The sequence below is a fragment of the Giraffa tippelskirchi genome, chromosome 12 (assembly GCF_054371585.1).
Source record: "Giraffa tippelskirchi isolate mGirTip1 chromosome 12, T2T-mGirTip1v1.2.pri, whole genome shotgun sequence".
Classification (NCBI taxonomy): Eukaryota; Metazoa; Chordata; class Mammalia; order Artiodactyla; family Giraffidae; genus Giraffa; species Giraffa tippelskirchi.
Genome location: NC_137286.1, coordinates 134334043 through 134361418, shown reverse-complemented (window position 1 = coordinate 134361418; position 27376 = coordinate 134334043). Strand labels below are relative to the sequence as shown.

Below are 27376 nucleotides of genomic sequence, written 5' to 3'. Positions count from 1 at the left end.
GGTGAAAATGCAGTCATTCTGTCAATTACCCATGACAGTCATTCTCTTCAAAACTGAAGTCACTGATTTTAAGTTCCCCTAAAGCCCTCTGTGACATGCTTATTTGGTAGAAACTGAGCGTTGAGAAAAATGGGAGATGATGTGGCAGCTGCCGAAGAGGATGTAATTGTAAGATGCCACTCGAGTGAGTACTGAGCCCTGTGAACAGTAGCTCCACGGGGGTGAGCGTGAGAAAGAGTGGTGCAGAAGGAGAACTTTCCTGAGGGATCCCATGAGACCCCAAAGAGCCAGAGACCCCTGGGCGTAGAGCTTTGATGGAGAACCATTAACAAGAAGACTTCTGACCTTAGCTTTGGTGACATTAAGACCCACATAATTAACAGCCTGACTCAGACAAGCCTCCAAGAAGCTTAAAACTAGGTTTGGAAGAGGAAAATAAGGGGGGAAAATGAAATAGATGAGAAAGAATCAGCATCTACAAATCAGTAGTACTACTTCACTGCTCAGCTCTGTGGAGCAGACATTGAGGGACACAGCAGTTGAAAGGATTTAGGGGAGGATTTAAAGGAGGTGCATGGGTTTGATATATTTTAAGTACATTAATTGTTTCCCGGTCCTGCAGCATAAACTTCAGTCTCCATGGCATAAATTTGGATCTCCATGGCATAAATACGTCAACTCCACAGCATGGCATGTGACATAGTTCATAACCTGGGTTCAGGCAATTTTTTAATAATTATACCTGTAGGGTATTTTCTCCCTTCCTTCTCACCTGCCCACCCACCTATGCACTCTGTGGTTCCGTGAGACCATTTTGAAAACAAGTCATGCACTTTTGCTGCATCATTTCCTTGTGCTTGCTGTACCCTCTGCTTATACTGCACAAGATTGCCTGAGAGCCTGGTCAGTTTCCTTTCATATTTCAAGACCCAGTTCAAATATCAACCCCCGTGAAAAGCTTTCTTTGCCCCCATCTCGGTAACATTAATCACTCCCACCTGTTTTGCCCAAGCATTTCCAACACATGTAGCTGGATTTTAGCATGATGAATGCAATGCTGTTGTTAACTATTTATGTGTCTCTCTCCCCTAGACTGAGAGTTCAGCTGTATCTTCTTGTTTTCATTCCCATCATCTTGCTTGGTAGAATCCCAGCTGGTGGGTACCCTAGCTATTTATGAAATATTTTAAAATGTTTTTTACTGTGGTAAAGGTCACATAATATAAAACATACTATTTTAACCATATTTAACTGTGTAGTTCAGTGGCGCTAATACAGTCACATTGTTGAGCAACTCACCATCACCCATCTCCTGAGGTTTTCACCTTCCTGAACTGAAACTCTGCTTTGAATAAAAAAGCTTTTCAAATAATTCATGGGGCTTATAACATCTTTAATAAGAAAAATAAACTTTAAAGAATTTCTAAAATTCATTCCAAGTTGTTTCTATAGCTTAAATCAATTGCATCCCCAAATTCTATGGAGTGAAACTGCAGGATGAGGCAGAAGTCTCCTTGAACCTATGCTGACTGTGACACAGAATGAACAAGACAGTTATTTTTTTTTTTAAAGGACAATTATATGCTCTAAAGAAGAGCCCTTGAATTTCATATAATTATTATGCTTCTTTACTTAAGAAGATCTCCTATATTTTTATTTAAGTATGCCTTAATGTACACAACTTGAAAATATCCATTAGTATGGAATTTGTGAGCAAATATTTACTTTTGTAAAGAGCTCAGCATCTTTACAAATCAAGTTGAGAGACTGCTATGGAGAAAATCCAAAAAACAACATCTCCTAGATGCATCTGGATATCTGTCTACAAGTGAATTTCAAAATGAGATGTACCTCAAACAATGCAAAATGAAATACCAAGCTGTTGAAACACATCAACTTTTAAAAATAGAGTTTGTGAGATACACTGTTTAAAATAAGATGCGACAGTGGTGGATTTTTAAAGGACAGATAATAGATAGGTTTAAAGAGTTGGGTTGTGCTGAGATTACAGTGCATTAGAAAACTTGACACTTTGACTTTATTAGCCCACAATAAGCATGGCTGTTTCAACAATCCTATTTCACAAGCTGTAAGCAGCTTATTAAGACCTCCTAATTATTAAGGCAGAGTAATCAATCCAGTAATATTCCTTCATTAAGTCCTTCAGCTTTAAGTCCTTCAGAAAACTTTCAGAAACTAGGGCTAAATCTAGACAGTTTATATACCACCTGTTTGGGTCAGAACTTTCATGTCATTGACATAAATATTTCTTGCCTTCAATCAGTGAAGACAGTACTTCTCATATGCCTGTAGTGGATTGTCTACTATGGACATTAGATTTACCTGGCTCAACTTGTGACCAATAGGATATATTTACAAAACTACTAGTTACTAGCTGGTTATGAATAACATTTGTGGTGCTGGTTGGGTTGCATATTGACTTTCTGAGCAGACGAGGAGAGTAGAAAAGTCATGTTGCTTTCTGAAAGCCATCATGGGGGCTTAGCATTGGTTCCAGAGCAACAGTTGCTGGTTGGGGCATGTTATTTCTATCCCCTCCACAGGTTAGCTTCTGCTACTGACAGTCTCATGATGTGATGGTGGTACATTCTAGACCAGCATACAATGCCAAGAGAACAGCTAGAAATCTTCTAGGCGATCACTGAGAGTAGAAAATTACCATGATATTGACGATAATGATACTACTACTACTATTAATATTGTATCATGGAAAGCACTATGGTTTTTCAAACACATACACACATCTATAATTTCATCTGATTTTTGTAATGATCTGTCATGTAGACAGGGCAAGTGTTATTAAATCCACAATATGGAGGAGAAAGCAGGTGCTAACAGTACTCTATGATTCATTAATTTATTTAACAATGATTTCTTCAGCATCTACTATGTGCCAGGAATTTTTGGGAATGGAAAACAGAGAGAAACAAAACAAATTTCCCTAGTTGCTGAGATAGACCCAAGACACCTAATGAGACAAACAGATCTATAAGATATACTGTGATAAATTAATGAGAGAAGCAGAATGTGAATGGTTGGAAGGAAAATGGTTAAAATTTTAACAGGTGACAAGGGAAAGCCTTTCTGAGAAGGTGTATTTTGAGAGGGCCTGCTGTGTGATTATCTGCAGGAACAACAGTACAGGAAAAGGGAACAGCAGGCGTGAGGGCCCTGAGGTGAGAATATACCTGGTGGGTTTGAGGAACAGCGAGGAGGACTGTGTTGAAAGAGAACTGGACAGGCTCTCACAGTGTTGTTTGCTTCAGCCAGATCCCATGTATCATACACAAATTACATGTCATTATCACAGGATATCTTTCTTTTACTAAACTTTTAATTTTACATTGGAGTATAGCCACTGAACAATGTTGTGATGGTTTCAGGGGGACGCTAAGGGACTCAGCCATGCATATACATGCATCCACTCTCCTCTAAACTCCCCTCCCCTCCAGGCTGCCACTTAACAATGAGCAGAGTTCCCTGTGCTATACAGCAGGTGCCTGTTGGTTATCCACTTTAAATAATGGCAGTGCGTACAGGTCCACCCCCAAATCCTTAATTATCCCTTCCCTGCACCCTTCCCCTCTGGTAACCGTAAGTTCATTCTCTAAGTCTCCACAGGGCATCTTTGATTTCCTCAATCTGCACAAGCCATGCTTAAATCAGTAAATGACTGTTCATAGTTATGAATTAATCAATCCACAATATGGCGAGTACTCTGCTAGGGTCAGTGAGGGGAGACCACAGTGATGACAGCAAATATATATATATATATACACACACATATATATCTGATATATATATATAGCAGAGGAGAGCAGAGAATCAAAGACACAGAGGAAATATCAACCCGAGTAGGTCTAGACAAACTCAGACGTGCAGTGTAAAAGTCACAAGGTTCAGGGTTGGAAGGTGAGAAGAGTGATGGCAGTAGGAGACAAGTCGGAAGGGGTTTTAAGAACATGCTCACTGTCTTCTCCCTGTTGTCTCCTGCTAGGCCGAACAACTTGCTGCAGACACAGACCCTTCCTCTCGGGAGCGACCTGACTGGCATTGTTTACCCAGCTCCCTACAAAGCTCTGAGATCCCTGATACTGTGATTTCTGGGTTTTGTTTGTTTCATTTTTTTTCCCTTGGTCCCATGGTGCCTAGCCCGGTGCCAAGCACAGAGGAAATGGCTAATGAGGCTTTAGTAAATTAATAATTAGTTTGGAAGTGGATGGGTAAATATTCCTCAGAGAGAAAGCAAAGGGCATTCACTGCTCACTCTCAAACGTCTTCCCTTTCTTCTTTTTTCTTGCAAGTCATACTTTTCCTATGTTACTCAACAATAACTTCATTTATCCTGGTTTCTGATTTCTCTGCCTTTAGAACTATGGGAAAATCAATGCCATTTCTTAATCAACTGCTATTTTTGACACAACCATTTCATTCTTATGGCTCTTCCCAGGTTTGCAAAAATATATTTATAACCATTCTTTCTTTCACTCAATACTGTTTTTCTTATCCCAGGACCTTGTAATATTCTAAAGCCCAAAGGTGTGAAAAAAAAGCTTCTCTTTTCCTTTTCCACTTATTAATAGTCTCCATGTTTTTCCACAGTGCTGTATCTTTCTTCTCTTCCTACTGATGACTCGAAACAAACTTGTTCATTTCTACTTGTGAATTTTTTTTTAACCATGAGTTAAAAAATAATTGCCAACTTTTCCAGAAGAAAAATTTAAAGTGCTCTCAACAGTGTTACTTCCCTTTGTATTGGAAATAAATATTTATTTCAAAAATGCTTTAACTCAATTTAGGGATTATCTGTGAACTGTAGATTTGGAGTCAGATGTTGTGTGATTTGGCAAAATACTTAAACTCAGAGGCTCCATTAGTTTCTTGACTTGTTGAGAATTCAATGAAGAAACGTTGGTAAACAAAATGTTCTATAAATGTGCCGGGTTTATATTTTACTGGCATCTGGTACGATAATTTAAAGAGTCCTTCAAGTAATGCTGATTAAATCTTTTTGGCAAAGACCAATTACACCTTGCAAAACAGTTTTCTGTATTATAAAGACTATTTGTAGTTACCACATTGGCATATGTCCAGCAACACTTGCAAATTTAAATGGAAATTTCTCAACTCATATTACTCTGAAACACACTGTATGTTATTTGGTTTAGAAGAATCACTAAGATCCTTGATATTTTTTACGTAATTTTTTTTTGTCCACACTATTTGGTTTTTGTATGTGAAAGATATGGGAATACTGGTCTAATCACTTTCTTGTTACTTCCTGGGTAAGGAAAACAAAAGAATACTGAATAGAAAGGAAAAAAGGGTATTACTGATTGTAAGATGGTGAGTTTATTCTCTACACAGTGTATTCAACACACAGCCTTGGACTAACAGGCTGAGATCCTACTGTGTCACATTTGCCCATATCTCAGAGCACTATGGGGAGCAATGTATTCAAATATTTCAGTAATATTTTATTGTTTATTTGTCATTTGGCAATTTGTGGCATTTAGCAATTCTTAGCACTGCTTCCTCATTTGTTAAATCCCTTAATGTTATCCAAGAATAACACCACATTTTAACAATACTCAGTGGCACACCAAGGTGTCTTTATTGGGTGAAAGTGAAAGTGTTAGTCGCTCAGTCCTTTTTGACTCTACAACCCCATAGTCTGTAGCCTGCCAGGCTCCTCTGTCCATGGAATTCTCTGGCAAGAATACTAAAGTGGGTAGCCATTATCTTCTCCAGGGATCGAACCAGGGATTGAACCCAGGTCTCTTGCATTGCAGGCAGGTTCTTTACTATCTGAGCCACCAGGGGAAGCCCAGATCTATTGGGTACTCAGAAATAAAGAAACTTGTGCTTGGGTTCCTGATCAGACTTTTGTGATTATTAACCCTCTTCCAATAGATTAATAATAATCTAATTCAGAATTCTATTTTCTCAAATATCATTACAGATTTTAAGTTCCTTTCTCATCTTTAAACTTGTTTGAAGAAATACAGTCCTTCAACTTCTCAGGGTTGGCAATCTATAGTTCCTCTTTATCACCAAGCATTATATTACATACTTGGCACACACTACTTTTATCCTGACATCTAAGAAAAGATGGTACCTCATAACTAATGAGAGCAAGATTCAGAAAGCTTAAGCAACTTGCCCAGGGGAATGGAGAGTAGGTTTATTTAAAATTAATCTCATTGAAAACTGTATGTAAACTGCATATTGACACAGAAACACAGGAAAATTACATAAATAAAAGAGAAATCCAAAAAAGTAAAAAAAAAAAAAACAATGAGGTGACTCCAAGGATATGATGTAATAATAAAACTTCCATATTACATGAAATGCAGGTGGGCTGCTCTGACAGTCGATGGGTCAAAGGAATGAGGGGGAAATGACTGTTCATGATAATTACGTTTTCCAACAGATGAAATTAAGCTAGCCATTTAGGAACTAGATTTGTCTCATTGTTTGAATCCACTAAAGGGGACCCTGCATGAAAGAGTGGGATGCTTTTCCCCAGGCATCTCCACTTTCAGTTCAGTAGTGAGCTCAACCCAGATGGTTCTTTTTTAATGTGTGTTTTTTTTCTTTATTGTGAAACTCACTCAGTCGTGTCCAACTCTTTGCGACCCCATGTACTATACAATCCCTGGAATTCTCCAGGCCAGAATACCAGAGTGGGTAGCTGTTCCCTTCTCCAGGAGATCTTCCCAACCTGGGATCAAACCCAGGTCTCCCGCATTGCAGGCAGATTCTTTACCAGCTGTCGCCAGGGAAGCAAAAGTCACATAATATAAAACATACTATTTTAACCATATTTAATTGCACAGTTTAGTGGGACTAAGTACATTTATATTGTTGTGCAATTCTCACCATCATCCATCTCCTGAATTTTTCACCTTCCTAAACTGAAACTCTGTCCCCATTAAACATCAACTCCCCATCCCCTCTCCTCACCCACCTCCCACCCCTATCACCTGTGGGCCCTGGCATCTACCTGTGCACTTTCTGACTCTATAAATTTGACTATTCTAGGTACCTTGTACAAGTACAATCAAATAGTATTTACCAAATGATTCTTATAACACCTTCACTGCAGACTGCTGATCAGAGTGTAAGTATAGTTTCATAGAAACAATTCCACAAGCATTCAAAGTGATACAGCCCAGTCCAGTGTCAGCCTTATAATTTAGAAGAATATCTTATCCAAGCTGAAAGGTTAAGTGGTCATGTGCAATATTTTATTAATGTTATTTTTTGTTCAAAAACCAAATTAAGAAGTGAGTTCATAGTGATTGCTGTGGATGGCTGTAGGGACCAGTTATTCCAGGTCTATGATTGACAGCAGATCTGTTTTCTCTGGCATGCCTCTGGGTGAGTGGCATAGTTGTTGCTGTTTAGTCGCCCAGTCGTGTCCAACTCTATGCGACCCTGGACAGCAGCAGGCCTCCCTGACATAGACTACCAGTTAAAAACATGGGCTTTGCTTCTGACAAACCTGGCCTGGCACCCTGGTTCCACCACTTCAGGGCAGTGTGACCTGGAGTTCTCTGAGGCTCACTTTCCTGCTCTATAAAAAGGGAACAATAATTTCACCTGTCTGTTAGGACTGTTTTGATGATTAAATAAAACAATGGAGAAGAACTTGCTGTTGTTAATACAGGAAATTCGTGTTTCTGACATCCTCTCAGGCCCTGTGGGAGGTTTTGCTTGAGCAGATGGTAACATGGCATTGATATAGGGCATACTTGGGGATAGGGCTATTTTCTTAGAAAAACATCTGGTTTTGATACAAGAACTTGTGAATGTTGGAGGCTGCTGATTTCCAGACAACTAACAAGTGGCTGAGTTGGGGCTTTACCTTAGGTCTTTCTAGACTCAAATTCTGTGATCTTTCCCTCTATCATGATTCCCACCTCTTTTAAATATTTCACCACTTTCCACAATGATTCATTCCGAAATGGGCTTTAACTAATATAAATTTAGAAAGAATTCTGCTAATTTTTTTTTTACTTAATTTTAACCCAGTTATCACAAAAAGAAAAATTTTTAGGTGTCTCATATCTACCAGATGGACAAGAGGAAGAATGATGTCTGCCAACACTTGATCATCTTAGCATCTACTTGATTTTTTTTAATTAAAAAAAAAACTTTATGGTTTTAGTTTTAAGAAACTAAATTATACAAATGTTAGCAAAACATTTACATTTGGTATGTGCATTTAACCAGCAATTTCCCAGCTCCCAAAATATTTATTTTCAATATCCTGCTCACTTTTTATGGCCTATCTACTCTATTTGAAATCTGCTCAATTTATACAGCCAGTAAATTACTTTTCCATAATTGCAGTGATTACAGTCTCTTCATATGCTCCTGCTTATTTCTCAGAATCCTACTATGGGAAAACATTTATGATGAAGTCCAGACACATTATGAGGGTTTAGGAAACAATAAAAATGTTTCCCCAACATTAAAATATATTATTTGAGAATAAATCTGCTCAATAACTACTGGTCCTCAGTGAAAGTGTCAAGATGATAAAAGACAAGCAAAGTTGACAGGCTGTCACAGATTTGCGGGAGAATGAGGAGACAAGACATCTAAATGCATGTGGGGCCCTGAATTGCAATCTGAAACATGGAAAAGATAAACTCGTGGAATTAGAATGAGGTCTGCAGTTTGGTTATGGGATCAGTGCTAATTTCCTGGTTCTAATTGTTGTACTATATCGTTATACAAGTATGTTGTTAACATTAGGATTACTTTGCCAACAAAAGTCCATCTAGTCAAAGCTATAGGTTTTCCAATAGTCATGTATGGATATGAGAGTTGGAGTATAAGGAAAGCTGAGTGCTGAAGAATTGATGCTTTTGAACTGTGGTGTTGGAGAAGACTCTTGAGAGTCCCTTGGACTGCAAGGAGATACAATCAGCCCATCCTAAAGGAAATCAGTCCTGAATATTCATAGGAGGGACTGATGCTGAAGCTGAAACTCCAATACTTTGGCTACCTGATGTGAAGAACTGACTCATTGGAAAAGACCCTGATGCTGGGAAAGATCGAAGGCAGGAGGAGAAAGAGACGACAGAGGATGAGATGGTTGGATGATATCACTGACTTGGACATGAGTTTGAGTAAGCTCTGGGAGTTGGTGATGGACAGGGAAGCCTGGCATGCCGCAGTCCTGTGGTTGCAAAGAGTAGGACATGACTGAGCAACTAAACTGAACTGAACTGAACATTAGGATAAGATGAATAAAGGTTATATGTGAACTGTACTATTTTTGCAACTTTTTTGTATGTTAAAAATTATTTCAAAATAAATGTTAAAAAATAATTTGATTTGAGGCAGATCAAGGCCAGAGAATAACCATTTGTAAAGCCATTTCTTCACCATAGTTCCTAATATATAAAACCCACTTGTTAAGCTTAATGCATATACATATATTAATCTCCTTGTAAGTAGGATCCTCTAATTTGTAATTTTACTCATTCAACTAAAGGCTTAGGCTTAAGTGTCTCTTTACATGATCAACAAAGAAAGAGTTCTGTGTGTTCAGGAGAATGTAAAGATACTTAAATGAAACAGAGAAACACTCTAAGCAAAAGTGACACACTAATTATGAACCATTTGTTAAAGCATAAAAATATCAGATAGAACATTACCTGACAGACAATAAGTGCTCAATAAAAAGGCAAGCCTAAATCTTAAATAAGCTCCTGGATGCCTCCTAGAAGGTAATAAGTAGTACAGATTACTGTGGCATTCCTGTATAAATACACAGTTAATCGGAGGGATCACAGGCATGTTCCTCAACTGCCATAGCATCTCTCATGCTTTCTTTGTCAGATTAAGAAGTTTCACATAAAAAATTTGATTTTTATCTTATAATCAATTTGCCAAATGAGCCTTAAACTTTATGATTTTGCTTTTCCAAACTGTAAGTTTCTGCATCTTAAAAAATGCTTGGATGTAGCTTTAAATTCAACTTTTCTTATCTTATATGTTAATGGTTAATTTAATAAGTTTGTGATGAACACAAGCAATCTGAAGACAGTGATCACCAATTAAATGGATAGGAATCCATAGATGACACAGCAGAATCGAAGTGATTTAAAAAAATAATCCCAAGGCACTCAGGAAAAGTGGAATTTAATATTCACCAATTCTATGTGGAAATTAAATGTATCCTGAAACTAACCTCTCCATATCAAATTCTAAGGAAAACATAATAACAATTCAGCACAATTCATTGTCAGGTTTTTTTTTTTTTTAATGTTGTATGGCCACTATTAAACTATTTGAAACGTTGACCTCAAAACCCAGGATTCCTATGTGGGTTAGGAAAAATAAATGGAAATCCTTCCAAAGAGACTGGAAGCCTGCATACAGCCATGGGCTCAACCTTTGATCGGAGCCACATGCTGCAACCTCCAATTATTGTTCTCAGGCGCAACGTTTCCTCTCACTTTATTCTGGCAGCTTTCCAAAGAGCGACAGGTGGTTTTAAGGCATTTTGTTGGGTTACAAATCAAATAATATTTCATGGTTTTCACCTTTAATGGGCTAAGCAGACAAAAGTCACTATAGAGGTTTGGTGAAATAATTTATACTCTAGGGCATTCTTAAATCAGTAACTTGGCAATATGAGATTCAAAAAAAAAAAGTCTCACTGCTGCATTGCAAAAGCTGCATTGTGTGTGTTTGTCTTGCTCCTTGGATGGACTCCATGTCCAGAAACTCATTAATAGATTACATTGGTCCTTGCATGTTGTTTTCATTGGTGACAGCTGTGCTATAAGGCATGCAATGAAGTAAGGGGCTGTTTTCTAACACAGGGCATTCTTGCCAGTGAAAGAAATGAGCACCCTAGAGGCAAGTTTTTGTAAAATTAACGAATTTCACGCTTCAATATGAAATTCAGAACTTGGTGGTGACCAAAAAACTAGGTGACCCTAGTTTTCATATGCTTAGAAAGGCCAAAGCCAAAGCCAATAGAAAATAAATTTACTCTTGGGTTGACTGCAATATGATAAATATGACCATCAAAGGGCTCCTGAATAATGAGAAAATGTATCTTGGGGCTTCCCAGGTGGCACTAGTGGTAAAGAACCTGCCTGTCAATGCAGGAGATGAAAGAGATGTGGGTTCGATCCCTGGGTCAGGAATATCCCCTGGAGGAGGGCAAGGTGACCCACTCTAGTATTCTTGCCTGGAGAATCCCATGGACAGAGGAGCCTGGCAGACTGCAGTCCATAGGGTTGCAGAGTTGGACACAACTTAGCATGCACACATATCTTGGGGACCGATCAAGGCAAGTCTTCACTGTAACATCCTGTTAAGCATTGTCATATTTGCACAGCTAACATTCTAACTACACTTAATTAAAGAGGTTGCAGAGTATGTACAGATAAAGACTCATTCTGAGAATTCATATTGATGAGCAGGCTGTTAAATGTTTAACATTTAGAGGTGAAGAGAGTATAATTTCACAGGGGAAGAACATGTAGGCACCTGGGTGGTGCCCAGGAGAGGGGATTCTGGGAACAATCTGATGGAGTTTAGTAGAGAAGTTGGCTACAGAATCGTTTGGAGTGGAAACCCTCCAATGGTTCTTGGCATCCTTGTCTCCTATTCAAAGAACACAAAACACTACTATTTTCAGCATCCAATGGGACATTCCTATTTTGAGCACCGCTGTTTCTCAAGTCTAGTAAGGCCTAAAGAGATGGAAGAAATCCATGTCTGTCATATTCCAAGCTAGCTTTTCTATTGGCTGACAGCACCATCTTTCTTTCATGTGTTTATCTTAGTCAGATCTGATGTGTTTCTTTCTTTACCCTCCCTTTAGTTGCCTATATTTAGACATGAAGTCCTATAAAGTTTTACTTTCACTTCTATCATTAGCACTGTCTTCCTTTCTCCTTCTATGCTCCATTTCAGTGATTGTCTCGCTACCACTGGTCTCATTCCTCCAAATCCATCCTTTACTCGGATGCCAAATTATTGCTTAGACCCTGCTATTCCTGGGATAAAAATGTCCTGTGACTTGTCATTGCCTATAAGACAAAAGAAAGTCAAGTATTTGACTGGCTTTCAAAGCTTCAGCCATCCAGGCCTGACCAATCCCACCTTCCAGTATAGCCAGCAAGTATGTCTATATCAGCTTGCCTGGTTTCTTCACAAGCACTTAAGCACATCATGCTTATTCTTATCTCTGCCCCATTCTTTTTCCATTTTAGTGTCACCAGATTCTTATTCAACTGAGCACAAGCAAGGTCCTCTCTGCTGGGATGGATCCTGCCTCCCAGGAGCTAAGGAAAATCCAGAAACAGGGTAAGAAGAAGCTTGTGCAATGAAGTGCACTTTCTCTAATCTTGTCCACTTCAATTTTTTCTGATTAACTATCCTCTTATCAATTTTCCCTTGGTTTTTGGCCTGCCCTGATTACCTCTTTTGTATGAATGATTCTAGGATAGCAAGTTCCCTATATATGAACAAGTTCTGTCCTAAGAGCATGTTCATAAATCCTATTTGTTTGTAAGTCCAATAAAGTTAGCCTAAGTATCCAACTAACACAATTGGCTATAAAGTACTATATTGTAATTTATAATACTTTTCACACAAATAATACATAAAAAAACAAAAGTAGAGAAGACATTTTTAATCTTACAGTACAGCACCTTGAAAAGTACAGTAGTACAGTACAGCTGCTGGCATACTGGGGCTGGCACCATGTGAAGAGGCAAGAAGAGTTATTGACTGGAGGATGGTAAAAAGGTGGGAGACGGTGGAGCTGAAGGATGGTCAGCACTAGGAGATGGAGGGCAAGCTGCAATTCCACTCACACCTGACGTTGATGAAACGCATGTTCTCATCTCTGAAAGTCTGTAACTTCAAGGTTGGTACACAGTGGACTCACTTACCTTGATCTTCTACTGTCTCCTTCCCTACTCTGTTGCTTTCTATTTTCTGCTCATACGTTCATAGGTTATTCACCTCAAGGGAAACCCACATGGCTTCTCCTTCAGTGCTACCTTTGTGGACATGTCTGATCCTTTGGATCCATTATCTAGCTGCATTCTCACAAAGGTAAGAGGTGGGTTCTATTATCTCCAGTTTATTGATGAGAAAACACCTGGAGATTTATGACGGTTAAATCATGTTTTTCAAGTCACACATAATAATATACAGTGGAGACAGGATTCAAACTCATGTAGTGATTCAAGGACTATTGCTCATAAATATGCACTTAATTAAACCCCCACTTTGAAAGCATACATGGCATCTCTTTGGAAAATTAGAATTTCTCAGGAATGGAGAGTATAGTTTTTGCTTCTTTTGTATCTACCATATGCCCAGTCTTGATCTAAGCACAAAAAAAGGCATCTAATTGCACACTTCTTTGAAGAGAATTAGACATATTCAGAAGCTGAGCTACATGATGGAAATTATAGATATTTCAATGGTCTAAACTTGTCCAATAACATAACCATTACCCACTTATAGTGATTAAATTAATTAATGAAATGAGAAATTTAGTTCCTCAGACGTATTAGTCACATTTTAAGTGCTCAAAAGCTACATGTGACTGATCTTAATCAAAATAAAATACAAATTCAATTGATCAGTCTCATTAGACATAGCTACAGTGCTTGGTAGCTACATAACGGCTAGTTGCTATGTTGGTCAGCTCAGACATAGACTATTTCTATTGATGCAAAAAAATTCTATTGGACAGTGCTCACTATAGTAAATATTCAAGTTCTCCCAATATTTCCCCTATCAACTCATATAACCAGAGACTCAGAGTTACTTCCTAAACAGTAAAACCTGGGCTGTGAAGCCAAAACCTGATATTTGCAACTTACATGTTGTATGACCTTGGAAACGTCACTTATCTGTACAATGGAAATCATAATATTGACTACTTAATCGGGTTGTCATAAGGATTAAAAGGGTAAAATGATTACAGTACTGCCTGATAGAAAGTAAATGTCCAATATCTGTTAGGTCTTATTGCTATGTATGTCATGCTTTCCAAATGGAACAAAGAACCTTACAAAAAGGGGAATAAAGTTCTTACAACTCTCTCATAGTTTTAGAATTTGGATACTATAATCATAAGTGAGTAGCAAGACACACTTCAACATTCAACCTCTCATAGACAATCTTGAGGAGTATATATCTGGATTTCAACCAATAAATGGTAGTATTAGACATATGCTAAATTGGGTTACCATGAGCTTGCCAAATATTTCATATTCAGACACAGCAGTTCAATAGAAAATACTACAAGGATCATGAATGAAGGGACGCATGTATATATATATTTCACTTTGTGGAGTCACTTTCTGAAAGTCAGCTCCTATGCATGATCCACACCTTCCAAGTGCACTGGGTACTGGTATTTGTGGAATTACTCCTCCCGAACACTCTTAGGACTATTGTCGATTTCGGTTTTCCCATCTGGTTGGGTTTTATACATAGATTTTGAACTATGGAATACATTTCTATGGCTATGTTAACACAAAAGAATTTGGAACACAAAACTATGATAAGATAAAGAACTCATCTAAAAAAAAAGTCTAGGACTTTGAATTTAGAAAACCAGGAGCCATATGCATAAGTTTTAAGATCAAGAACTCCAAACTGCCCTCACCTGCTGATTGTCATGGATTCTGAGAAAACCCCCTTTCTTGAAGTCAGTAAACTCTCTTACAGAAGAGTGATTCCGCTTCCTCTGGGAGACCTGACTTTTTCAAGCTAGTATGAAGTTACTCGTGATAGATGTAGGGCTGAGGTAAGACAGGAGTCACTTTCTGATTCAGTCACTCTCAAAACCACATCAACTCTGGCAGCCAAAGAAGTGATAGTTGCTACTTCCAAAACCCTATCACATATACTAGCTTATTCATTCCACTTGATATTATTTTGAGGCCTCTCATTAAATCAGTTAATTTCCTGAGCATTGAGATTTTAGAGGTGAATATTGTCTGGGTTTCTTTTTTTTTTTTGGCATTTAATTACCAGTGTTATCTTTCTAGAAGATCCCAGCACTTTAAAGAATAAAAATGTGATACTTATATCTCTTCTTGGAGTAAAGTCAAATATTCACTGGCTTATTTTTTCATTTCTCTTTCTAATTTTCACTTATTCAGAGGTTATAATAAAGGAACCTCTTGGTGTAGCAAATTGTTTAAATCCATGCAAAGGAAAAAAAAAATCAAGGATATATCTTTTTATGTGGGATTTACATATAAGCTGTTATTTGAAGGACAAGTCATATTTCATGCTCTATTTTAATTTAAATTCTCTCCTGGCTATCTTACCACATATCTGTAGACACAATATTTTTAAGTGACTTACCAGTTCACAGTTTTCATATACTATGAAGAATCTCAAAAGTTTCAATTACTCCCAAGGACATTTTTTACCCATTTCCCTTTCAGAGTAACCAATGAAAACATGTTTTTAGCCATTAGAATAATTCCTAGGGCCATCTCTTCTAACCTGGCTTCACCTCTGTTTCCTTGGAGTATTTGCTCATGATAAACAATCCACAAAGAAAAGAAGATAAAAAGAAAACAGTTCAAAAACATTTTTTATAATTGTTAAAGAAATAAGCCTGAGGAAAAATGACTCAAGCATTAAGACATGATTAGCAGTTCTACCTTTTTTTTTTTGACTGCTGCTGCTGCTGCTGCTGTTAAGTAGCGTCAGTTGTGTCCAACTCTGTGCGACCCCATAGACGGCAGCCCACCAGGCTCCTCCGTCCTTGGGATTCTCCAGGCAAGAATACTGGAGTGGGTTGCCATTTCCTCCTCCAGTGCATGAAAGTGAAAAGTGAAAGTGAAGTTGCTCAGTCGTGTCCAACTCTTTGCAACCCCACGGACTATACGGCCCATGGAATTTCTCCAGGCCAGAATATTGGAGTGAGTAGTCTTTCTCTTCTCCAGGGGATCTTCCCAATCCAGGGATCGAATCCAGGTTTCCTGCACTGCAGGCAGATTCTTTATCAACTGAGGTATTTTGTAACTGTTAAAGAAATAAGCCTGAGGAAAAATGACTAAAGCATTAAGACATGATTAGCAGCTCTATCTTTTTTTTTTTTTTTTTTAATTTTGGCTGTACAGCTTGTGGGGTCTCAGTTACATGACTGGGGATGGAACCTGGGCCACAACAGTGAAAGTATGAATCCTAACTACTAGGCCACCAGGGAACTACAGCAGCTCTACTTGTGAGATAATAATGAATTAAAGGAACTTTTAGAACAATTGGAGGACATATTTATACCTAATATATTTCTACTTAAGATCTAATTATATATATGTTAATATAAATGTTATGTTTATGGGAAATGAAGTCTAAGTACCCTGGTTTAACAATACTATTATTAAGATGTTTTAATAAAGGCAGCATTGTACAAGGACCTATTACTTGGGTTAAAATAAAGACTTCATTTTCCCTGTTAATCAAGACTCTCAAAGGGATTTGCATATTTTAGGAGTTTGCTCCCCTCCTCCCTTTATTCATTAAATTGGTCACCACATGAAGGACTTTTGGTCACAGTGGTCCTAGGACTTGTTATAAGGTCACTATTTGTAGGCAATTGTGTGTTATTTTAATTTTTTAAATTAATTTTTATTGGAGTATAGCTTGTTAACAATGTTGTGTTAGTTTCTACTGTACAACAAAGTGAATCAGCTATACATACACATATATAGCCTCTCTTTTTTGGGTTTCCTTCCCATTTAGGTCACCACAGAGCTCTGAGTAGAATTTCCAGTGCTATACAGTAGGTTCTCAGTAGTCATCTGTTTTATACACAGCATCAATAGTGTTTTAAAGTTGCCTTTAACAATCCACTAACTTCACCCTATTTATATTTCTTGTTTTCTAGGTTCTGCAACACAACCCTTTTTTTTACCTCATGTTCCTCTTATTTCTTGAAATTGGAATTGCTAAGACTGTCAGTGGGCTAATGGTAGTGTTTGATTTTTGTCTGCATTGCTGGGACCTATTTAACTTGAAATCTGTTGAGCCCCATTCTAAAGAATCATCAAATATTTTCTCTTGGCATGCCCAAAACCAGACATCTTGTGTTGTAGCTTGAACTTGAAAACATGACAGTGGAAACTATCATATTACTAAAAGCAGATGTCGATTATTAAAAACAAGTACTTTCTGCTATAATTATCAAATTAAACCATTCATCTATAGGAAACACTGAAATTGAAGTGTAAATTGAAAGCAAAATATAAAATCGCCAATACCAAGGCAATTCTCTAGCCACTTTCAATCATTTTAATGTGCTCGGCTTGCTCCTGGTAAACTAAATCCTTCTGTCCCTGGTTCTCATAGAAATTGGAGAGCAGGATAAGGCAGAAGAGGTATTTCAGTGAACTTCCCATTATAAATGGAACATCTTGTATCCTAAAGAATGTTGTACTTGCAAAAATCGGTATGCCTTGTTGCAGGCCATTGGTGGTGTCATATCATACTGCACCATGAATTCCAACTTGAAACTCTAGAATATCATATTTGTGGGAAGTGGAGTAAGTATAATTATAAGTTGTATACAAGTTGAGTATGTGGAAACTGGAAGAAATGGATGAACAGAAGTTGGCACTGGGGACCCAGGAAATACATATGGATACCTTAGAAGGACTACTTGTCTATTACACCAAGTAATTTTAGTTTCATGTGCTTTACCTGCTTTGATCCATGGGAAAGTCTGCTTGAGACTTTCAGAATGGAAATTGCAGTGCCATGAATCCCTTGAGTTGCTGCCCCAAGTTTAGCAATAGCAAGTGTTCAGAGGTTGGGAAATGCCTCCTTCCCTCTGTGTTTGGTGAATCGCCCCCTACGTTAAACCACCCTTGAAACATTAACCCTATTGTGCCACATAGCGATATTTTCACATATGCAGAGTTCAGAAGCAAACCACTCTCCAAAAGTAGGAAATTGATAACAAATGCTGCTCATGAAAGTCTTCTGGGTACCAGCCAACTGTTTTCTTTCTTTTTTTTTTTTTTTCTTCTCAATGAGTAGTTAGCACTGCTTATGCATTCTGCCAGCATTACAGAGAGAACACAGCATATGATAAATGTCCAGGAGAAATGAGAAATGTTGAATCAATAACTATAGAAAGAAGGCAGAGGTTTGGGAAGGGTTAGATTTCAACTGACAGAAAATAAAGTAATTCTGTTTTTCTTTTCTTTTTTTTTTTTAATCTTTCTTGGTGCTTTTAAGAATGCACAAGGGCAAACGTAAGTTCTGTAGCTAACGGTGAGATCAGATTCTACAATAATTGCCTTGACTTTTGTTCTTCCGTTTTAGAGTTGTGTTTCTGGCCTGTGTTATTGAATAGGCTCTTGTCTTCTATAAAGCAGAGATGAAGAAGTCTTGGAAGTTTGCTGCTAACTACAGTTCTTGAAATGATTTTCTATGTTTAGGGTCTAGAGGTTTTTGAGACATGGGATTTATATATATCAGCCAGAGTCATATTTACTATAGAATTCTTTAAAACTAAAAATAGTATCAGATTTATACTATAGGATTTCATGCTTAAGAAAGTCTTTGAAAGAGGAGCATCTTGCATAAATGCTTGAAATAGTTCCTTGTGTATATTCTATATCCTTCTGAAATGCAACATCTCATAGTCCATATATTTTATAAAAAGTGAACCCAAGTTTATTTATAAGAAATGATACATGTTTATCAAGCCACATTTTCCCCATATAAAAAGTTGCAAATACACTAAATACCTTGAGGATGAAATGACTCTTGCAGGTCCTAAGAAAGTCATCTGTGTCCCCAAGTAAGCATTTATAATGTGACACAAGTCCTTTGACTGACCTAACACACCTTCCTTGCAGCTGGCTTTAATTTACAACTTGATAGCAGCTGTCACAGTGAAAGAACCAGGCTCATTACCTGATTTGTCTCTGCCATCCCTGCACTCATCCAGGAATCTGCGCTTTTTATATGACTGAATTAGTCATACTTCCATTAAACGAGTAGACCTACAAAGTAACACAGAACAGCCTCTTACTGCATTCCCTTCCAGGCCTCTGCCTACTTGTTTCCATTTACTCCATTCAATGGACATGTACTGAGCCCTGTTCTTAGCAGGCAGGGCCTTATTGGCTTGACTCCCTTGCTTAAATCAGAGCAAGGTCCATACTAGATGCTCAGTAAACATGTGCTGGATTTATGAATGAATGAGAGGATGAATGAAGAGTATCCACTGTATTGTCCCTTGGCCTAGCACAGATGTGGTACTTACCTTAGGTTTCACACTGGATGTTGTCAAGCCAGTTTTCTGTCTTGAGACTTGGTTGGTTTAAAAGGAGGAAGAAGCCCAGAGAGTTTGGTATCATTGGTTTGTCTGATCTATGAGTGCAAGGACTAAAGGCCTAAATTAAATACTAACTGCTCTTCTGTCTCTCTGTCATTGGAGGGTATCAATAGATCAGGGAACTCAACCCTTCTGGACAAAAATGAATACACATCTTCCAAATCTTATCAGTTCACATCCACGTCAATGGTGGTGAGAGTGGATCATAAACCATGTCAAAAATTAAACAAATAAGTATTTAAGAACCACTGATAGATCATGCTACACCTATTGAAATTGTCACAGAGATTTGCTAATACTTGAAGCCTGTAAGGTAACCATTGTATGTATTACGGCTGCTCAACATCAGTTGTGTTTGACAATGACAATTCAATATTTAGTCATAGAATGAGTACTTTATTCTATACTTGTCAAGCTAGGGCTTCTCTGACCCCCCAGATGAAGTTAAGTCTCTCTGAGGAGTAGACACTTAGGATCCTGAGCCTCTATTTTTATAAAACCTCATCACAGTTGATTATAATTAATTTAACTACATTCAATTCCCTGAGGGCAAAAAAAAAGTATGTTTCTAGCTTACTCAATATAACGAGTTGAATTAATATGCTAAGATTATAAGCATCTTACGAACTAGAATAACCTAAAAACTTAAAACTCCAGCGTTGGGAAAAAAACATGGTAAGGTCTCACTTCTACATGGAACTATAGAGATAATTTCACCTCCTATTTATAGTAATAAGCCTCCTGCAACATTTCAGTGTTAAAAAAAATGACAGAACAACATGGGATCCATCTTTAGTCTCACCAACATGTGCCTCTCCTTACCTACAAAACTTTTTGTTTTCTAATTCTCACAGTCTATTCTATTCTCTAGTTAGAGAAGGTACCAGATGTTTGGGGGAGGCTGTTCCACACATCCTAGATTTTAAAATAGAAGGAAGATCTATTGTGGCTATATAGTGTAACTTCAGCCTCAACTTCTGTGCTCACCAGCTAGGTGTAATCTGCAATGTGGCTGCTCGTCAATGGAACTGTTCTTATCTGTGGAATGCTGGTATCCACGCCAAACACTCAAAAGAACCACAGGATATTACCAAAATGGCACGTTCTGTCCACAATCCGTTTCCCTCTAGGAAATTTTAATTTACATAAACACTTTTCAAGAAAACCCTTTTGCATTTAGACAACTGTTAAAAACCAGGCTAGAATAAGCTGAGTATGAATATATAGCAACACCTGAGGTAAGTGCCTAAAAGAGACTGTCAATACCCTCAAATTATTCTCCTACTGAAGTGTTTCAAAGAGAGAACCAGCTAAAAGCCACTCTCACATCCTTCTGCTCCTGGGAGCTGTGGGAAGGGGGGCAGGGGGCTTGGATGCAGCAAGTGGGAGAAACAGGTTGAAGCTGGCCTGGGCTTTGCACTGCGCAACCCCGCATGCTCCTAGGCAGCAGCGGACACCTCCAGAGAGAGGCGAACCCAGGCTTTCAAGTACCCTACAATGGAGCTGGCAGCATCTTTTTGAAAGCTGCCAGCAACTTAAAAAAAAAAAATTCTCTTTACTTAAAAAAGGAAAAAAAAGTTCTTCTTTTTTTATTTTTATAATAATTAATAAGAATCTTTTGAGCTGGGTCTCCCCTACTTTAACAGAGCTAAAATTTCTAAAGAACTATGAAAATATACCACAAGTAGAACTCCTGATTTTTTTTCCCTAGGATTAAAAAAAAAAAAAAAAAAAACCTGCATAACTTTAGAAGTGAATGTGAATACCACTGGGGTTTTTACTTGAACACTTAAAACATTTCACTTTATCAGCAAAGTGTCTTTCTTTTGACATGATGCAGACACCAACTGAATTCTCAATCGTTACAAATCACTTTCAATTACTTCGTGGCATTGTAAAGATTATAAGAATGTGCCACCAATTCGATCCTCGTTGTGACTGCTGGTTGATTGCGTGACACTGTTAACTGTTTAGATGAGCACATAATAAAAACAACCGATAAAATGTATAAACCAGGACATTAATATAGCAGACAGAGACAGCATGTGCAGTTGACAGGAGTTAGGAGTGAAGGGTTGGATGACGAGACACTGGAAATCTAAGTGATGGGATGCAGGTGCTAAGCAGAGAGAAGGCTATTATATATAATTTTTGTTGAATTACTGCTTTGCTCACTGATCTTTGCTGCTGCATTTGTGAACACTGTAACACTGTCATCTTGGATGTATCTGTGTGGAAAATGGACTTGGCACATTTGACTAATTCATGTAATAAATTGGTGAACTCACGCTTCACATCCAGACAAGTATTAGCAAGAACATAATTTGCCCTAAAAGTCTATGCAGGTGGTCAATTCTCAATGCCACAGCCAAACCCAAGCTTAGAAAATTTTAAGAATTTTCTTAGTGATCTCTAGGACTAATAAAAAATGATATAGAGGAGCAAGGGCTATGAAACATATTAATGCAGGCCCAACTACCAGCTTCCCTTCAAACAGACGGTAAGACACCACAGATAACCCCATCATAGGTTAAGTTCAAATTTTAGTTTTTAAATCAAATGATTTTCCAGACATTCCATTTCACATCAAATTGGCACCTAGGAAAACCAGCTGATTGAAGTATAAGGATTTATTTCATGTTAAAACAGCCAACAACACCGAGAAAAAAAGCCAATCAACAAGTCACTGTTGCTCTTACAAGTTTACAAGCCCATAATCTCATTTTTGATCATGTCCTGCTCTATTTAACAAAATCCACATGCCTACTTTCATCAGTACATTGCAAGCTGACCAAAACAGTTTGACTGCATTATGCATTATGGCAATTTTAACCCAACAGTATGGATAATTTTTATGATTCAAAAGGGATGATGCTATGAGACTTATCTGTTTTTTTAATAGGTAAACCTTTTTAGATTTCTTGATGTGAGTACTTTAATGTGGTAACCTTAAGCTTTCTTTATTTATAGTTTGCATTTAAGTTACAGATTTGTTTTAATTTTATCACTCAATGATTTATACAGTTGTTTCAGTTTAGGTTTTACATATGTAAGTGATAATATGATTATACCAACATACTACATTTGAATTACTTTTTCCTTTTGAATTGAGTGGGCTCATGAAGGATGTAAGTGTTTTAAAAGTAGTATTATTTGGATAGAATGTCTTTGCCAAACTTCATCTAGATTTATATTTTAGAAGATCAGGCTTACGTGTCTAAAAATTTCATACTCCTCTCCAAAATCTTAGCAAAGAATCACATCATTTTTGAGTTAGAAAGGTACCTTAATGATTAACTTTTTCAAAACTCCCTCATTTCTCAAATGAAGTAACTCAAGATTATACAGATAGGTTTTGTCCTCCCACTGAAGAGAAAGAGTAGATTACATCAATATATTCTCTCTGTAATGATTTCTGAGATCTTTGTTAGGTTACTTCCATTTGGATCTACCCACTCTAAAATCTTTCTAAAACTTTACAACCATTTTCTCTGGCCTTCATAAGCAAAATAGTGTGTTAGCTAATGAGTTTTTCTGCCAAGGCTGACTGCATATTTTTGCTAAGGTTTCTTTGCATTCTGATGTACCTTTTTCTTTTCCTACCCAAATCTGAGATGTCAGAAGACTTTATGCAAGCCTTCTAGTTTAGAGGGCTGCATAAATGATGAAGTCCCTCTGAGGCTGAGGACTGCCACTGTTATTGGCCCCACTCTGCTTGTCACAATGCAACCCCAGTAAACGCAGTTGAAGACTACTTTTATTTGAAGGCCATTTGACAGAGGGGGAGAAAACACATTTACTCTTTCAAGGCCTGTGTATTTTCCTGGGAGAAGCCTGCCTATGAAATTTGTCCTTTTATCCTTGGATAGCAATTTGGGAAATATCTTTCAGCAGTGCAGCCTCCTGAGTGGTTTCTGCATCTCCAGACCACAGCAGTGATTCACAGACCTACTCTGTATCTCCCCCAACTCCCTCCCACCTCCCTTTTAAAGACGAGAAGGGTTTTCATGCTGCTGTGCTGAAAACATTGTTCTCTGGAGGCTGAGGAAGAAAATCTGCATATTTCAGCAAAAATTTTGAGCTATTTTCACCATAGATGTTTAAGGAAGGAAGTGTTTACTAATATCTGTGATTATGCTGAGACACTACAAATAAGAAAGAGACAGGACTGTGGGCTTTTTCTTAAAACAAGATTCTTTTCTAATTTGTCGGTTACACACAGGTGCTCCCAGAAATTCAACAAGATTACTTCTACCTTCATCAGATACATCAGCTACTGCAATACATCGGGCTCATACTATCTTCAACAGGACTGTCTGTCACAATAGACCAAGAAGTCTTATTTTTCAGGATTAAAAAAATGAAGAAAAATGCAATATAATATTTATGATTTTCTAAACACTCTGTGTGTGTTTCAATCCTCCTAGTCTCTACAAGTCATCACCACTTTGGACCTGCCCATCAGGCACCATGAACACCTGCTATCCCCACATCCCTCTGTTTGGATCGGTGGGGATGCTCCTTACCTATAAACAGGTTCCACTCGGTGTCGAGATCGGCTTGATTTGCCAGGCAGCCCTTCATGACGTTGAGGCAGTAGTTGTTGCACGGTCTCACCGTGGGGAGTCCTCGACAATAAGCACAGTATAGCATCTTCATGAGGGCACGGATGCAGCCTGGGGTCGGGCTGACCTAAAGATTTATTGAAAAAAAAAGAGAAGTAAGAAGGATGGAAGGGGACAAAGAAGAAGTGGCTCATTTTCTCCTTGAAAACGAAAAACAAAACAAAACGAAATGGCTCTGATAAACCTTCAAGAGCTGGGCAGCAGGCTAAAGGAGCCATTAGAATCTTAATCCTTTGCAGTACTTAATCTTGAAGTCAGTCAATTCCTTTTTAGTACTTCTGTTCTGTATAGGAATAATCATTTTTCTTGAATTGTCCTTGCCAACATTTTGATATCTATGTCATTGCAATTTAGCCCTAAAACCTAGACACTGTTTCAATGAAATAGAACATGCAATGAGATAATGCATGTGAAAGCAATTTCCAAAGTTAACAGCTCCATAAAAATGAAGGTATTATTAAAGTTTAATGTGACACCTTTGGAAAATTTTCCAACTGGTTATTTGACCTTGTTTCTAAAGGAGGTTGGCAGATACACTTCCTTTGTACATAACTTTTTAAAAAGGATCAATATCAACTCGTCTGGGATTTCTGAGATCCAGGCCTGTTGAGAAGCAGTGGAACTGCCAAGATATCATCTTCAGGCATCTGAAGCTTTGCAGTTCTGGGAACGTTGGAAGATGGATCCAGGGTTGAATATGAAGAGAAATCCTTGCAGCAATTCAGAGGAGCTACTAATCCACCTATAATGAAGTGCTATCTGCCTTGAACATGATAAGCAGTGAATGGTTCTAAGTTAATCAATTCTAAACCAATCAGGTCTTTTTTAGACTCACTGAAAATTCCAATTTGACTTTTAAGAGGAGAGAATATTTAAAACGAAATGGACCAAAACCAGAAAAAAAAATACAGAAAGCTCTTTTTCATGGCTGGATACAAACATTGTTATTTAGTCACTAAGTTGTGTCCAATTCTTTGCAGTCCTATGGAACTGTAGCCCGCCAGGCTTCTCTGTCCATGGGATTTCCCAGGCAAGAATACTGGAGTGGATTGCCATTTCCTTCTCCAGGGAATATTCCCGACCCAGGGATCCAACCCGTGTCTCCTGCACTGCAGGCTGATTCTTTACCACTGAGCCACTGGGGAAGCCAGATACAAACATTTGTGACATATTTTTTGGACATTCCATGTAACATGAATGTTTTAGTCAAGTGACTACCTGTTTCTGTTCTTGTGCTCTTGCTCTGAAGACAAGTCTAATCTGTATTGTTTGGATCTCCTGGAGAGTTAGAGTCTTATTGGATAGACCTGGGCCCCCAGGTGACAATTACATGCCCAGAGACTTTAGATACTGCCAAAGCATGATGCCAATGTACAGATAGGGCAGTAAAAGGTATTTCCATATAAATGGATATTTTCCACTACCACAGCTTATCTCCATCATTTTATCCCTTGCCATATCCTTTGCCATCCATATTTGAGGTTTCTAATGCAAGATTTTGGTTTCTGTAACATTTTCTTAATTTTCTGGTATACGCTGTGAAAAATTAATAAACAAAAACCTCAATTAAATAGAGTTGGGAGACCAGAAGGGGGAGCTCTCACACCTGCAACAATAGCCCAGACAAGGACTCAGCCAATGAAAAGCCATTCCTCTATTTACTAGAACAGAGCTCCCAACTTCCTTTTCTCCTCCAAAAAAGTGCCCTCCCTCCTTTTATGAACTGAGTTCTCTGCTGATCCTGAATAAACCCATCTGTGCTGGAGAAATATTTGGCAGTCTATTTGATTCAGGTCAAGAAAACTGACAAAGTCCCTAAGTTATTATTTCAAGAAATGAAGCCATCTATTATCTATCTACCTATCTATGCACCAAAAGCTCCTGCTATCCTTTTAATTTTTTTTTGTATTTTTCTTTCCAAGATTTTATGAAAATTTTCTTTACTGATTTTTTTCCACACATCTCTCTTTCTTATCCATCCATTAATCCACCTTATTTTTAATGCATTTCATAGTAAAGGATTGTCCTTTTGCTTTTTAATTTTCCTGATAATTTAATGTTGGCTTTAATAAAATAGAATTAACCTGATCAACGATAGAAGGTTAGCAGTTTACATAGTCCAGATTAAATAAGCACAGTAGAATATAATTGGCCTTTTTATGTTAAAAAAAAATGGAGAATGGTTTAGTATCCACTAATGCTAAGATTTATTTTCCAACAACAAAACCGACAGAAAATGAGAACAAAAGGTAGGAGTCTGGTGACTTTTCTTCTGAGCTCATATCGGTATCACCACATCTACCTCTCCAGATAGGATTGCTGTTGTTCAGTCACTGAGTCATGTCAGACTCTTTGTGACCCCATGGACTGCAGCATGACAGGCTTCCTGGGTTCGATCCCTGGGTTGGGAAGATCCCCTGGAGAAGGGAATGTCTACCCACTCTAGTATTCTTGCCTGGAGAATCCCATGGACAGAGGAGCCTAGAGGGCTATTGTCCATGGGGTCACAAAGAATCAAACATGACTGAGCAATTAAGTTTCACTTTTTGAGACAGGAATTTTGTTGAAAATGTCAAATTTTATCCACAATTGGGCAGAATTTTTTTTTTTTTAATATTTTATCCACATGTATCCCACACCATTCACAGAAAATAGAAAAATTCTATATGTGAAATTCAAAATTCTTGTACATCTTATTTATTTGGTATGGTTGCAGTCCTACAAACCATTGTTCATAGCACTTTAATTTTCATAGCCTTGCAACTACTCTCTTGACTTGATGCCTTTCTCCAGAGACCTACCCTATTTTCACCCAAGGTGGCTAAGCTATTTCTTCCTTTGACTCTGCTGAATGTTTGATTTCCTTGTCATTGGTGTTATATAATGCTTTGCTGTTTCTCACTCAGTGTGCCGGTATAAAAGCCTAGTTATTAGTCTCTTAGTAGTATCTGACTCCTTGAACCCCATGGACTAGTACACCAGGCTCCTCTGTCCATGGAATTCTCCAGGCAAGAATACTGAAGTGGGTAGCCATCCTGTTCTCCAGGGGATCTTTCTGACCCAGGGATTGAACCCAGGTCTCCAGTATTGTGTCAACAGTGGGGATGCAAATTTGACATCTCTTGGATGGTATGGACTCTTTCTCATCACTATAACCTGTACCACTCTGCATAACATGAACATCATTGTAAGGTATTATGATTTAGGTACTCAATAAATGCTTTTTTCAATTGAACTCTCTATTGTGGTTCCCAATTCCCTGGCCACATTGATATTCAAAGAAAAAGGGAACAAGATAGTTTTATACATCTTAGCATTCAATTGTTGCTTTTAACTCCATTGTCAAAGGTTATTGATT

General features: G+C 37.9%; 1 protein-coding gene across 1 annotated transcript in view; it reads right to left on the bottom strand.

Annotated features, from left to right (window-relative positions):
• The window catches only part of GPC6 (glypican 6), a 1192537-nt gene that overhangs the window by 355704 nt on the left and 809457 nt on the right, over nucleotides 1-27376 (bottom strand). Inside the window, exon 4 of the mRNA XM_081547247.1 lies at nucleotides 23920-24085. Within this exon, the coding sequence (XP_081403373.1) occupies nucleotides 23920-24085 (166 nt within the window). The remainder of the gene's footprint in view (nucleotides 1-23919; nucleotides 24086-27376) is intronic.